The sequence below is a fragment of the Numida meleagris genome, chromosome 8 (assembly GCF_002078875.1).
Source record: "Numida meleagris isolate 19003 breed g44 Domestic line chromosome 8, NumMel1.0, whole genome shotgun sequence".
In the NCBI taxonomy this organism is placed as follows: domain Eukaryota; kingdom Metazoa; phylum Chordata; class Aves; order Galliformes; family Numididae; genus Numida; species Numida meleagris.
Window position 1 is genome coordinate 2382608 of NC_034416.1, and position 15315 is coordinate 2397922.

The window sequence follows — 15315 nt, forward strand, 5'->3', positions numbered from 1 at the left end:
CTGCCACACACTGACAGATGAGACTCCGCACCAGCAGCCCGCATTAGGCACGTCAGAAGTTGAGAATCCAGCACGTTAGCCATCCAGAAAAAGCACGGGAAGGAGCTAACATTGGAGCCTTGGGGCTTATAAGCAAAACTGTGCCGAGAGATGTAGTGTTCCGAGTACATTTGGGCTGCAGCTGCTCCTGGCCTTGCAGAGGCTCCAGCTCTGGTTACAGCTGTGCCTGGGAAGCCGGGCTCGGCAGCGCTCAGCAGCACTCTGCTCTACCTCCCTCTTTGCTCTTAAACTTCTGTCCAGTGGCACAGGCCACAGACTGCTAGGAAAGCTCTCCATCAGCACACAGACCCCCCCGGAGTCTGCATAAACCCTAGAAGCAGGGGAACTTCAGCTTCTGAAACTTCAGCTTATGAAGCAAATAGGGAAGAAAAGCTTGCTTTCAAAACCCAGATTGCTCTGCCTCAGCAACACACCCATTCACAAAGGCAGAAAATGCAGCCATCAGTTCCACTGAGGAGATAAAGACCATGTGCAGAGGTGCTGCCGGGCTGCACTGGGAAGCCGGGAGGAGCTTTGGGGAGGAAGAGCAGGCTCTGAATACACGCTGCTTTTGCAAAGTAAGCTCTCTGTATTCATCCGAGAATGTCCGTAGTACAGGGTTCATCTGGTATAAATAAAGTACAAAATTTTACAATGTCTTAATCGTTATTTTAACAAAAATACTAAAAACCGAGTAAAAACTGAAACCAAAGTGGGAAGGGAGACTATATCAGCCACGAGGGATCTCCATAAACGTTTGTAGAAACCGGATAGTAAAAACATTTCCTCTGTACAATAAAACCATCCTCCCGGCACCTCCCTGCGAGCGGGGCAGCGCTGCATGCAGCACACGGGGCACGGCCCGGGGGCAGGGCTGGCAGCGGCCCCAGTGTCCAGGTCTGGCTGTAGAGCTGCATCCAGCCCACGGTGATGTCTGCATCCCGGGTCAGTAGCGCCCGAAGGGGTTGTTGTTCTGCTGCGGCTGCGTATCTGCGGAGGACAAGGGATATACGGTCACAAGGCTTCCTTCCAGCGAGGGGATCTCCCTCCCCACATTGGCGGTGCAGCTCTGGGGCTGTGTCACAAACACACCACGTCCCCGCGCTGCTCGTGTGCCTGAGGCTTTAGCTCGGAGCACGGTCAGGACCCTGTTTCTTTGAGGAAGAGACAGACCTGCACAGCAACTGCAATCGAACGAACTGCTTGGAGAGCATGTGCCACCCAGGGCTATGCCCAGAAACCAGAGGAGGTGAAGGTTTTAGATTCTGACTCCGTAACAGTGCCCAGGTGCAAATGAAAGACGTGCCCGAAGGACTACCAGGCGGCACGAAAGGGGCAGGAAACATGGAGAGGTGATCCTAAGAACCTCATGAACTTCCAAAGCTGATGCGAGCACTGTGCATCACGAGGCAGAGTGCTTGGGTACTGTGTGATTAATAAAATCCTGTGAGGTTCTTTGGAATCCCAGTCAGCACGTCCAACACTGCAGACTGAGTAAACATCAGTGCAACCAGGCCAGCTCGCTCTCCTCCCCAACCTCAACAGGCAGGATCAGCTCAGAGCCTCCCGACCCAGCACACCCTGGGACCCAGGTACTCCTGTTCCCCACCTACGAGATGTTCCTGGTTATGTCCTGCTTTCCACTGCACCCCAGACACCACAAATACGAGCTCCAGATGGCTCTTGGTGGAACTGATGCAAACCCACCGAGGTAGCATGGAAGCTGCATGCTGACACATGGCTGCATCGGACCCACGCATCCGTTCCATATAAAACCCCGCTCCGCTTGCTATACAGGCAGGATGCAGAAATGTGGCTATTCCATTACATTCAGATGCTTAAATGAGATCTTCTTAGACTCGAGTGTCCTGGCTGGGATCCTCGCACAGACTCGTGGTTTGTGAATCAGCCTAGTAGCAAACTTAGCACATTAAAACTTCTGTTTTCTCTTTTTTTGTCGCAAGGACTGAGAACTTTCTGTAAGGGAGCAAGTGTAAGAACTTCTACTCGGCCATTATTCATTGCAGACATTGGTTATGTGCGAACCTTATGGGAAAGAAACACCTCCTCCCCTGATTGTATCAAGCACTTTCCAAGAGCAAGCCTTCTCTGAGAAATAACCAATCTAAGCAACTGAATTAACCAAGCAGAGAGATCAAAATCTGCCAACTGTATTTCCAGTTGACACTGAGCTGTGAGCATTCACATCCTTGGCTGCCATAGAAGTGGTGGCCCGGCATGAAAAGAGGAGGGCTGTCAGGAACCAGGCTGCTCCCAGCCCCCACCACACGGTTATAGCTTGCACAGAAAGCTGTGCCGTTTATCCGTGGGCATTTTCATAGCATCACTGCCATTTTTTATGGCACAAAAGCCAGGAAGGTTACAGTAAAACAGCAGGTGGTGCAGAGGGAGCAGTACAGGCTCTGGGTTCTGCTTCTAGGCCCCCCAGCCAGCAGTTCAATACAGATTATAAGAGCACTTACACAGTGGCAGACCACAAACACCATCCATACCATTACCCTGCCTGTGACAGCAGCCACAGAAGCCCAGAGAATACTGAATACAAAGTGATGCATCACAGACTGCCTTCCCTGCTTCCATGAAGCCTTGTCCAGACCACAGCATCTCTGGGTCACCCCTCAGTGAACATCCCAGGACTACAGACTCCCTGAGCCTCTCAGAGGTCGTTCACAGCATAGGAAGCATCTCTGAATGCTTTAAATCTGCATGACAGCCTCTACAGAGGCTCAGCTCCCTTGTCCCTCAGCACACAGCAGGTCTGGAAGGTTGTTCCCGTGCTGGCAGCACTGCCTGCCTTGCTGCTGTGCCCCTAGGGCTAGGGGCTCCATGTCTTGATGCCGCTGTCCTGCCAGCATTGTTTATGGCCTCAGACAGCGTCGTTTGGCCTTGCTTGCCTACACCAGGGTGGCTGCAATGGAGAATGACAAGGAAGGAGACTGACTAGAGACAGAATCAAGAACACCAAGGCTTACTGGAAAGCTGCTGCTGAAGCTGTCGAACCAGAGCAGCTGTTTGCTGCTGCTGCTGCGTCTGCTGAAGGCCCTGGCGCTGGAACTGCAAAGACAGAAACTGAGTTACAGCCACACCACCTGGCTGGCAGCCTCAGCCCTCACACAATCCCTGCGGAAAGCAGGGAAAGGAGAAGGGGGAGGATGCAGGTGGAGCACAGTTGGGTTTGTGCTGGACTCTGTCTCCAAGGGAACACTCACAATGGGCTGCTGGGGGGGAAGAGCCTGCATCCCCAGCCCTGGGGGCTGGCCCTGCGCCTGTGGCTGAGGCACTGTGGAGACCTGGGGCTGCTGCTGGGGCTGGGGCTGCGGCGGTGGTGGCTGCTGCTGCTGCTGTTGTTGCTGTTGTTGCTGTTGCTGCTGCTGCTGTTGTTGTTGCTGCTGCTGTTGCTGCTGTATAGACAGAAAAGAAGGGGTTATCAGAGCACTGCACAGGAAGGGCTGAAGGGGGAAGAGCATTCTATCGCAGCAACATACTCTTACACCACCTTCCTTACAGGTACCTAAATCACACAAATTTCACCAGGACCTTCCCACCCCAGGCTGAGAAACTGCATGAAACAAAGCAACAGTAACAAAACTCTTCTGCAAGATGGGGTTTCAACAGAAGGCAGGAAGAGAACTGCAAGTCTACTGGTCAGCTGGCGAATAACTAGGAGCAAACACAAACACAAGAATAGAAAACCACTAAGAGCAGTCTCCCCACGTTGGCTAGTTCACCTCCTGCCCCTCGGTAAGATCAGCAATACCTGCTTCACTGAGTATTTGCCTGAGCTGTTCTAAAAATATTTCCCAAGCATACCAGCTGAGTTCCTATAGCCTCTGTACGCAACCTGTTCCAGGTCATGGTTTAAGGCCATTCCTTGTCCTACAGCCAAGGTAGCTGAAGGTTGTGGTTTTTTTTGTACGTGTTTGTTTTCAAGAAGTCAAAAGTTTAGAAATTCCACTCGATCCCCCCTCTCTAACTGAAAGCCCAGCTATTTCAGCCTTGTCTTCTCTGATACATTGCCCTCGCTGCCCTTCTGTGCCACTCATGAGGGTGCTGCACTTCAGTAAAAGGATGGAGATAAATCTGAGTGCAACGCTCCAACCTAAACGTGGGCAGAACTGGTTACAGTAGAAGAATACACAAAGACAGAAATATTCACACATCTCAAGGATCTTCATTTCTCCCCAAACACCCTCCTCATTTTCAGATATTTCTCCCACCCGCCGAGGTAGTTAGAAACTCTCTAGATCAACAGAAGAGCTTCTAGCAAAAATAGCAAACTACTACAGCTGTCATAAAAAACACGGTGATGGCAGGTACAGTTCTGATCACCGGCACAAAAGGGAACAGTTCAAACCTTAAACAGACTCAGAAAACAGACAAAAACACGATCAGGAGAAGGGACAATATCTTAAGGGAGAGAGGTTAGAAAAACCTGACCTGAGAAAGATGCAAGTGCTCCCTAAGAATACACTGGGTAACAGCAGAAAGAGGAGACAGTAAACAACAGGATATGGCAGACAGTAATAACTGGACACAAGAAACACACTGAAGCTTGGATCAAGGATTCTACCCATCAAAGAGAGTGTGTTTCTAGACCAGCCTCCCAGCTTCCATCTTAAACCAGTTTGCCTGTGGCTGAGGCACTGTGGAGACCTGGGGCTGCTGCTGGGGCAGCACTTAGGTTCATGAAATGCATGCTATGACCTGGATAAGCAGATAACTGCTTATGACAAGAAAGCAGATAAGTGACAAAATGAACCAGGAGATCCCTCCTGATTTAATGTCCCACCTCCTTGCAACAGCTGACTACCACCCACGGGAAACAAACCAAAAGGCCACACATCTTTTCTACAAGACGCTGCACGATGACAGTCAACTACAGCACCAGGAGTCTGTTCTGCATCTGGTATGCCCCTGATAACGCAGCAAGAGTCACTGTAACTGCAGAGATCTTGGGCATGCCACATTTTTTTTTGAGCAACCGAGCGATGTCAGCTAAAAGCTGAAGGTATATGTGAAGTTACTGAGCTAGGAGAAGTGCTAGCAGCTTGTCTGAGGCATGTTCTTTTTCTAAATACAATGAAGAATGGCAAAAGAAACCCACTGAATAGTCAGGAGGTGCCACTCATCAAAAGAGCTCAAAAGCTGCTGACCATGCTACAGGAATCTCCTGTCCAGTGCAAGGCAGCAATTCTCAGGTACTGCTGACAGTGCCACTCGCTCAGGTCCCTCTCAGAAAACTAAGCATCATCACTCCGTGCCATTTCAAGGCTGCCCATGTTTTGCAGGCTCGCTAGGCCTCATTGTAAGGTTCATAATTCACCAAGTACCCTCCAATTTCCTGTTGTTGTGTTTCTCTTTCAATTCAATGCATTTCTGTACCTCTAAACTATATACCATATGGGTATTTGTTATTCATAAGGCCATGATGCAAATCTATGGAATACTTCCATCTGTTGGCACATGCGTGTGAACTTATCCAAACCCAGTTCTAGACCTAACAGCTCACTGGATCAGTTTGTTTTTTTTTTTTATTATCTACTGTTAGCACATGGATTGATTCATACTAGATTTCCTGCCCCTGGAAATTGTGATTGAAACTTCGATCCTGTGAAAATGCAGACATGCCCCTAAAACTGATTTTTACAAGAAACAATTCTACCTACCCTGGTGTGGACATGGGGCTTTCCATTTTGTGTCTAGCTCCTGCAGCACTTAACTTCTACGAGAGCAAGCTTTCTGCACGATCTGGAGCAGGAAGAAGTAGGATGCAGGCCACAGAAAACTAAACAGACCTTCCCTGCTCTTAACTTTCCCTTAAGCTCATGCTGGGTGGCCAGCAAAAGACAGCACAGCAGGTCTCTCTATCAGGAGTGGCCAGCTTTAAGGAAGGAAGAACGGCCTAGCAGATTATTACAGCCAGTCCCCAACTGAGCTGACATCCTTCTGGGCGCAGAGGGGCAGAGCACAGTGCTGTTGACAGGTAAGCAGAGTTTGGTAAGCCATCTCCAGCAGCCTTTCTCCAGTCAGCAACCACTCACCCTCAGCATCTGCTGCTGCTGTTGCTGCTGCTGCCGCAGGTACTGCTGCTGCTGCTGGTCAGGCAGTATCTGGCTGGGTCGAATTCCTGAGGGGACTCCTTGGGGACCCAAATGGTTCATTCCAGTCATCATGGGAGCCTGCTGTATCGACTGGTGAGGGAATCTGCAAGGGAAAAGGATGAGCCCATGGAGGAAAAAATTCACAAATTGCTAGCTTCTCTATTCCAAAACCATCTGCTGCCATCAGTGAGACACACAGCCCAAAGAGCTGCTTGCAACCTGTGCTGCTTCTCTGCAGAAATGTGAGGGACACCAGGCACCTTCAAGGGCTTCACACAAGCTGCTCTTCCAGAAGCCTTAAGTAATGGAGTCAGTCCACTGGCCTGCAGAGTCTGTCTCCCTGATGGATTTATGTCTGCCCATGAGCAATGGAAGTACTGGACTGCACTTTTAGATGTTAATCTACTGGCTAGATTTAAATTCACAGCTATGACTTTCTCAGGTCATTTGTTTCATACTTCCCAAATTCATCTTTCTCTGGCTAGTAACATCATCTCCTGCTGGCAGCTAGCATCTCCAAATTTCATCCTGGCTCTGTTTCTTCTCCGGACTGAAAGCTGAATAAACATGCTCCCTGAGGGTGTAAAGGACTCAGATGCTGTGTAACACAGCATGGAGAACAGGCTTTTCACAGATTGCTGTTAGGGCTGTCTGAACAGAGCAGGGAAGCCCTTGATGAAATACGGCTTATTAACATCCAGTAGGGTGGGAAGTACCTCTGTGTGTTGCCCAAGGTGTGCCCATAGCCTGGGGCCTGCTGGTGCACGTAGCCACTTGGTCTCTGCTGCATCTGTCTGACGGGATCCACCAGGGCAGGATTAGAGCTGGGGTGGGAATTCTGGTAGGGCTGGCCAGAATATGTAGGAGGTACCATCGTGCCTGACTGGGATGGGTGTTGCTGAAGGCCTATGTGGGAGACGTAAGGTGTATAACCCTGAAATAAAACAAAACCAAAACCCTTTGTCAGTCACAGAGTAGGGCTGGAGCACAGGAGATCCTCCTCCTGTAAACACTCTCACAAAGACTGTTCATCTCTAGAATTCAGATTCATGCTGGCCAGAAAATGAGTGAAAAGTGTTGTGAGATTTCAAGATTTAACAGTAGGAATGAAGACACTGCCCTGTGCTGAAGCCAGACTCCAGTCTTACCTGTGGTCACTGAGACTCACCTGGGAGGGCTGCAGTGCTCCATAGGATGGGGTTGGAGCCATCTGGCGTACTGGCTGCTGTCCCATTATGCCTTGGCCCTGCTGGAAGGCAACAGAAGAACACTTTTTCCAACATCTCCGAAGGCCAGGACACTGCTTCTCTCTTCTCAGAAGCTCCCACCAAATCAGACAAGTAGCTTCACTCATAAACCCATGAGGTTGCTCTAGCAAAAGCAACCGAAGTTGCTAACAACTTTTGCTAACTATTTTTGCTTCACCTTGACTTGGGGCAAATAAGCCACTATCATCCTACCACTCCACTGCCAGAATATGCCCCTCTCACTGCCCAGCAGCTGCAGGTGTCCCCAGTGTACCTCACTCACAAACTATTTTGGTGACACAGACCTTTTGTTGGGTCTATGTCACCAAAAATGGAAAACACAGAGCTGCCGAGAGGAACAGACATGAGGGACACGTTTCCAGGGCAAAAAGGGAGACAGGACTGGAGAGTTACAACTAGAGTGGACACCCTCAGCACACAGCTAGGACTTGCTGTGCTATGGGCCTGCCAAGAACACAGCTCTGACATACCAATTTTGCTTGAAGCTGCTGCCTCAGTATCTGTCCTTGGGACACCGGAGGCTGTTGTCTGTACACTGCTGGCTTGTAGGAGGGGTCAATGCCCATCATGCTCCCCATCCCTGAAGGCAGAACCCCACTGTAGGGAGGACGACTCTGAACGAGTTTCCCCAGTGGCATGCGCACAGGTCTGTAGGATGTATCCAGGCGAGGGCCACCTGTAAGAGGAATAGTAACAGACTGAGTAGTCACGTGCTGTTACTGAGCCTTGGAGCTCCAGAATGACTGTTCATCAACATATCTGGACACAGAGCAGGCAGAGGGGCAAACACGTGTAGGACCATCTCAGAGAAAGGGTTCTTACAAGAGGTTCCCACAAAGGTGCAACACACTCCCCTTTTCTGTACACCCACCTGCTGGAAGAGGCTGATTCTGGGCATAGAGACCCACTGGTGACTGCCCATATGCCAGCCTAGACATAGTGCTTCCTGCTTGGTGATGCAAGAGATCTGTAGGCATGCCAACTCCATATGAAACCCCTCGGCTGGGACCCAACACAAAATCCTGCAAGGAAAAGAAGGAAGTTAGAAAAAATCAGCATGCACTGGGAATCCATGAATGGATCAAGAGTAAGAAAAGTTCACAGGAGGAAGCCTGGATCGCTACCTGAGCTGGAAGCCTCCTTCTCACCCCTCAGAAATTAAGGAAATGTTTGCACTACCCCAGGCTAGCAGGAACAGTACAAAGCTCCAGAACTCCCAGAGAGAAATCACATTTTGTCTTCACCACTACTGCTCTCCAGCTCCCTCAGAAGGACTCAAGGGAGAGCTCAGGGCTAAGATATCAGGGCTGGACACAGGAAATCCATAGGTGTCAGGCAGCCAATTACCTCACTTTTGCTGGCAGACTGGTTGCGTTTCTTGGTTTTGCTCTGTTTCTTCTTGCGTTCCTCAGTAGAAGTGGCAGGATTGGAGCTTGTTTTATCAGCCTTGCTTGGTTCCACAGCCTTCTTCTCTGGCTCTAAAGCCACAGGTGTAGGAGGCTCCTCCTCTTCAGGGGGCAGTGGCAATGGCTCCAGGTAGTAACTGCGGGGCTTGGGTTTTAAGTGTGTGTGGTACAGAAGAAGCCTCTGCTGCTCCTCAAATCTAGACACCCTGCGGTCCACCCGGACTGTCCCAAACCACCCCCAGGAGAGGGGGGCTGAGTGCTTTAAGCCCTCAAACAGATCCCAAGGGGAAATCTTCTGCTTCGTAGAGACTTGCAAACCCTTTAAAACAAAAGAAATAAGAACCTCCAAGGCCCTGTTCCTTCTCCTACTACAGGAAACTACACTTTCATCAGACTCTACTCCACATATCACAGAAAAAAAAAGAACCAAAAACCAACAAAACCACAACAACCACCAAGGCAGCCAGAGCTGCTCTTCCATGTGGCAAGACAGCCATTTCCAAAGCCCTTCATCAACAGCTGGCCTTCTCCTTCATCCCACCTCTGCCAATCTCCCGCTGCACACTGGCATTGCCCGTTAAGTCGTGTGTCAGGGATGATGGCTTTTTTTCTCCACACAGTCACGATTGCAAAATAGAAGTTTAAATAACTTCTCAGACCGTAGTAGTCTGCATTGCTGAGCATTAACACCCAGCTTTGCCCTTTTCAGACATAGTTATGCACCAGCTTGCCTGCGTGCAGCCAGCCATTTCAAGCTTGGCAGGCAACAATGAGCTGCATACTGATGCCTCCCAAGCAGCGAAGACTCAAGGCATCAGAGGACAAGGCAATACCTGCCTTCAGGAGCCATGATGCAGGCAGCAAAGCTCCACATACCTCCTTCTTGAAGATGGAGTCAAAACCAGCTATTTTATTGCCTTTGGTGTCAATGAGGGATCCCTGAGGTTCGCAGGTGATGACATCCCGGGTCTGCTTGGGCAGTGGCAGTAGCTGTCGCACCTTCTCCAGGCTGTCAGACTGCCGGTCCCCCAGCTCCTTCTGCACAAATGGAGTAGAGAAGTCTTCAGTAATTCCTCAGAAAAAAAAAAAAAACCCACAAAAAACCAAACCATCCAAAGCCCACCCGTGCTTCTGCTGGTGTCAGCCTCCACCTCTGCGTTACCTGTCATCTTTGCACCGTTCAGCCCAAAGCCCACAGAGCCACTGGGGCAACCCCTACGGCTTTTCTCAACAGCAACAGGACTAGTGCTATGTGAGAGACAGATAGCTGCAGAGTGGGATGGCTGCAGCACAGCACGCAGCTCCCTGTACAGGACGTGCTGCCCCTCACCCTGAGTTTCTTGACCAGATTCATGTATGCCCGCTTGTTCTCCTCCATGCTGCCCTGAGAAATGCTGGACATATCAGCAGCCAGGGTGCCGTTGATGAGAACACTCAGCATGTCCAACACAGTGGTGAAGAGCTCACTGTTGGTCAGAGCAGAAAGGTCAAAGTCACAGAAGAATCAAAGTCTCTGCCATCACAGTAACACCAGACACTATTAGGCTGCTAAGAGTACTGCATAAAGCCAGAAGCTCTGAGTGCTCTTCAGCCTGGACTCCCACGCTAATCCTCCCTTTGGTTACACATCACAGGGTGTTCACACTTCAGTCAAGGGAGATATTACAGATTAAGAGTGGCCTCCTGTCCACCCATTCAGCTTAACCAAAGAGCACATCCAGACTCAGCTCTCCCCTGCTTATCTCCCTGCATCTAGAAAGCAGAGTTTGCTCTGAATATGTCAGAATATTCAAGAACAGTTGGACTCTTGGACCTAAGTCTTAGCTTGCTATTACTCCAAAGTCTCTTTCAGCAGTCACAGTGCTTCCCAACAGCGCCTACAGAGACAGCTAGCTTACACAAGAAAAGGGGTCATGCTAATGACTGCCTCCCCTTAGGAACCACATGGAGCAGAAGTCAGCCAGAAAGTTACTTGTTTGACTGCATGTCCACGGTGCCACTGCTGATGATGTCCAGGAGAAGCACAGCCCATTCAGTTGTCTGCTGTGTGCTGCGTTGAACTGTGTCAAACATCCCTCCCACCTGGTAGAGAAGAGTAGTTTATGAAAAAAAAAAAACAAACCCACACCAAGAAGAAGCACTAAGACTAAAAAATGAGAAAGGAGCCTAAATCAGAGCAACTCCTGTGCTACAGCAACTCCTTCTGAGAGCTCAAGGAGACTGCAGACAGCGGGACAAACCTCAGACACAAGTTGTCATGCCACAGAGGAGCACCAAAGCATTGCAATGAGAAAGCAACACTGGGAGCAGTCCGCAATGCACATCTCTGAAATGGAGCCCAAGGCTGTAGATTTCATTGCAGCCCAACAGAACAAGGAAGGTTTTCCACAATTCCCATACCACTCTGAGCTCAAGACCTTGTGGCAGCAGGGGTGACCCTTGCTTCAAGACCACTATAACCCCTCCAGTGTTTGTGTGCTCCAAAAAAAAAGGAAGAAAAGGGAGAAAATTCTTTACTCCATATGCAACTTTTCTGCAACTGCTCACCAAATTCAGTCGTAACTTCAGGGCCTCGTGCATCAGCTGCTTGGCTTTGCAGTCATCTTGGTACTGATCTTCTCTCCAATTCGTAACAATCTAGGAGATTCAGAAGACAGGACAGACCTCATGTGCTGTATGTTGAAGTTTATAGAAGGCAGCTTGTGCTTTCTGGTGAATAGTGACTCAGAGGAGATGGTCAGCTCAAGTACCCTATACCAACCAGGGTAAGATCTTTGCCTTATTGGGCACAGAGAAAGACAGACAACGTTCCGAAGGAAAACAGCATGTTTGATGAGCAATGAGTCCTTGAGGAAAGTGAGGGGAGAAGCAAGGCACTTACCTGCTGGACCTGACTGTACAGAGAGGTGAGGAGACCCTCCCGCTGCTCATCCTGCCCCTTCAAGCAAGTTAGCACCAGCGACAGAAACGGCTGCTGGCTCAGCAGGGACATGCTGCAGAGAAAACAGCAACGTAGCTATGCTGCCAGGCTGTGGGATCAGCACAGCAAGCACTGCCTGCCCTTTCCCCAGGACTCACCTCTTCTGCTTCTGGCGGTCCCGCTCCTTGCGGGATGATGAGCCCAAATGTTGTCCTTTCTCCAGTTCTTCTCCAGCAGCTTTCAGCACGTGGCCCTGCACTGATGTTGGGAGCTTGGCAATCAGAGGGGCCACCAGCCACACTCCTGATCTCTCCAGAGAACTGTGATAACAAAAGCGAGAAAACCAGTTTGAGATCCAACCTCTACTCAAACTTGTCTACAAGGCAGCTTCACACTGGGACTACACCTACCTGAGGATGGGTTTGGATTTGTTGCTGGCTGGTGTAGCACTTGCTGAGCTACTGATATTGTTGACTCCATTGCCAGCAGAACTAGCAGAGCTGGTCTCTGCCGACTGTTGGAATACCTCAATAGTGGCCTTGGCTATATTTTCTAACAGGGAGTTCATCTCCTGGAGATAGGGAAGAAAAGAGAGCTAAGTCCTGCTAAGCCACTGGTACAAATCCAGACTGCCAGCTTGCCCACGAATGCTGTTCTTTGGGTCTCAGACTCCTCATATGCATCTCACACTTGGCTTTCACAAGCTGGACTCATCAATGCACGCTCTTCATTTTCTCCCTATTCTTGCTTCTGTCAGGTCACTAACCCACCACCTCACAAGCAACTACTTCAACTCTGGCAACACACGCACAGCCCTACACAGTCCCACTGTGCAAAGACTCACATTATTTGCAGTCTGCTTAATCATGAGCTGCAGCTCCAGCGAGGACTGCCTCATGGTCCACTGGTCCAGATTCTGCAACATACATACACTTCATATGAGTATTTACCTCAGTTCAAGCTACATCCTCAATCCATGCCCTCAGCTCCCACAGTAACAACTGTCAGAACCCCTCAGAGAGGGCTGCACCCCTCAGAGTGGTGGACTCCATCACTCCAGTGCTGCATTAGGCAATTACTAGGACACTCCTGGACTCTGTCAGGAACCTGTACCTGTAGGATGCGCTTAATTCTCTGCCGCTGAGGATTTTCCCCTTCCTCATTGTCCAGCAGTCGGTGTGGGTAACAGATGAGCTGCATCAGCCTCTGGGCCTGCGTGCTGCTCAAGACAGGATCCTGCAAGTCATTACTGTCTTCGCAGAGAGACTTCAGACATCGCTCACCTACCCACTCCTGCAGGACGAAGGCAGAGTTAGAAGAGCCAAACTCGCGTCTCACACCAAACCGGTGCTTCTGCTTCAGATCAGACAGATGCAGGGAAAACATCAAACTCAAAAGAACCTTATCAGTACACAATAACGTCTGGTAATTATTTGTCTTCATGAACTGTATTATCCTGACTCAGCAGGTATCAGACACGGCGCAGCAATCACGACAAAGAGACATCAACTCTGACATGTCAGCAGTGGAGGAACACAGTAGCTGCTGTTTCTTTTGACAAAGCATGAGTGTGATTTGACACTGCATGCTCACTGCCATGCCCAGACTGCATCAACACAGCACCTGGTCTCAAAGGTCAGAAGGAATCACTTATTTTGTCTCTTTCTTGCATAGCGAAGTCCTAGAGCTGGACTAAATGAAGTAATTCAGCTGCAGGGCTGCAGCTAGGGCGAAACCAGAAGGTGTCTTAGGGAAAAACAACCCTCTTAACTCTCAGATGGTAATGGAAAACACACCGCTGTCCTTACTGAAGAACATTCACCTTGCTTCTCGCTGCTTGGGAAGGGAAATAACTAACTCAATGCAAGATGTTTTATAAAGTCACAAATTCTGAGAAGGTGGACAGAAAGCTATTATTGGCGGCCTCTCAATTTCAGCTGGTTGCCTCTAAATGTATTATTGGGTAGCAGTTTCCAAAACAAATGAGGTAGCTACTTCTTCACGTAATTCACAGTCAACCTGAAGTGCTCATTACTGCATGATTTTTTCAATTAGTCTCATTAATGAAAATAAAATCTACAGAGAACTACTATATAAGCACTTCTGCAGCAGCACAGCAAGCCTAAACCAGAGAATTCTTCCACGGAGAAGTGACACCCAGAGGAAAGGAGAGTCTAAGCACCCAGTAAAGCATGAAGATTGGGAAAGTCTGACTTGGAAGCCTTGTGAAAGCACAGCCTAAGCCTTCAGTGACCTCCTCACAGACAAAGTTTCTGCTTTGCCAATACACACAGATCTGCTGATTCCTCCAGCACCTATCACATTTCTTCCCTTCACTGTCACTATGCCATTCTTCTGGAAACCTCTCTTCTTTGTGCATATAATACATACACCACTGGGAAGACCTGTTTTGCCACTTGCCTGGCTTTCTGCAGGAATTCAGTGGGGCTTGTCTCTAATCCATTTTCTTGGGATAATCTCACAAGCCAGTACAAAGTCAACTACCACCTTTGTCCTCAAGAGACTATCAGTCTCTTTCTCTCCAACATTTCTTTATAAGACAGTCACCTTCACAGGGTCTGTATTACTGAATCAGAGTAATCTCTTCCTCTCTCTTCACAGGAGAGCACTGTGAGCACCTTTTCCAAGCATTATGGACAACTCTACTACCCCAACCATCAGACTCAAGTCAGCAGCTTTGACTCAGCCTCCCTCTTGGTTCATACTCTCAACTCTGTGGCTTATCACAGCTCTAAGAATTAATCTGCTCAAAGTAGGTCAATCACTATTACCTTTACTAATCTGAACAGGATAAAGGGCAGACTGTTATGACCAATAGTTTGGTCATAAATCATTAGCACCTACAGAAATAAGTTAGATGTTTAATAATCTACTTCTGTCCCCCACGCCCTCATGACTAACAAAATACATGACTGAATATGAGACAGAACAGTTTCTGAGTTTGAGCCATCACCATCTATGGCTTAATGCATTTCACAGCCATTTCAGAATTGATCCTGTGAGTTCTGGAGCATCTCTTGCTTGCACTGGAGGTGCTAGTAATAAACATATCATTTTACTCACCCTTTACAGTTCTATAGCAGGAGTTCTGGCACAATCTGGTGGTACTCACTGGTGACTGCTCAAATATTTATTCTTACATAACCAATTCTGCCAGCAATTGGTAGATAACTGGCACACTGTTATTCCCTCCCACACACATGCGTGCACACACATTCTACCTGCTGTGAGTCCTTCATACACAGGCTGGGACCAGCAAGAGAAGATCTACTTCTATTAATGCTATAGCCAGATTTCAGCAGCACCAACTCTGTTGTATTTCTGCTCTTAAACGTGCAATCCCAATTCTTCCTTGGTAGCTGGTAACACTACTGTATAACGAGCCATTTAATAAACAACTGCATCACAGAGCACGAGCACAGCACTAAGTGGATGGGCATTTCAAATTTCATGGCTGCATCTTTCCTGTTGACATAACAAATCTGTAACCACAGCCAGAGATACCCTTCAGCACCTGTTTTCATTATGTAGAGGTAACA

The 15315-nt window shown here is 48.9% G+C and overlaps 1 protein-coding gene across 3 annotated transcripts in view; it reads right to left on the bottom strand.

Moving 5' to 3' along the window:
* The window catches only part of MED12 (mediator complex subunit 12), a 34938-nt gene continuing 20231 nt past the window's right edge, over window positions 609–15315 (bottom strand). Inside the window, exons 27-44 of one of the 3 annotated variants that reach the window (XM_021405993.1) lie at window positions 12869–13048; window positions 12600–12671; window positions 12166–12326; window positions 11914–12075; window positions 11717–11828; window positions 11383–11472; window positions 10808–10917; window positions 10166–10301; window positions 9712–9873; window positions 8777–9154; window positions 8301–8451; window positions 7900–8105; window positions 7330–7407; window positions 6878–7095; window positions 6102–6264; window positions 3270–3461; window positions 3033–3114; window positions 609–1029 (exon numbers count right to left, since the gene is read on the bottom strand). In XM_021405993.1, the coding sequence (XP_021261668.1) occupies window positions 986–1029; window positions 3033–3114; window positions 3270–3461; window positions 6102–6264; window positions 6878–7095; window positions 7330–7407; window positions 7900–8105; window positions 8301–8451; window positions 8777–9154; window positions 9712–9873; window positions 10166–10301; window positions 10808–10917; window positions 11383–11472; window positions 11717–11828; window positions 11914–12075; window positions 12166–12326; window positions 12600–12671; window positions 12869–13048 (2697 nt within the window). In that variant the 3' untranslated portion in view covers window positions 609–985. Of the gene's footprint in view, window positions 1030–3032; window positions 3115–3269; window positions 3462–6101; window positions 6265–6877; window positions 7096–7329; window positions 7411–7899; window positions 8106–8300; window positions 8452–8776; window positions 9155–9711; window positions 9874–10165; window positions 10302–10807; window positions 10918–11382; window positions 11473–11716; window positions 11829–11913; window positions 12076–12165; window positions 12327–12599; window positions 12672–12868; window positions 13049–15315 lie in introns of all 3 variants that reach the window. The other 2 variants (XM_021405992.1, XM_021405991.1) reach the window with 2 other exon arrangements.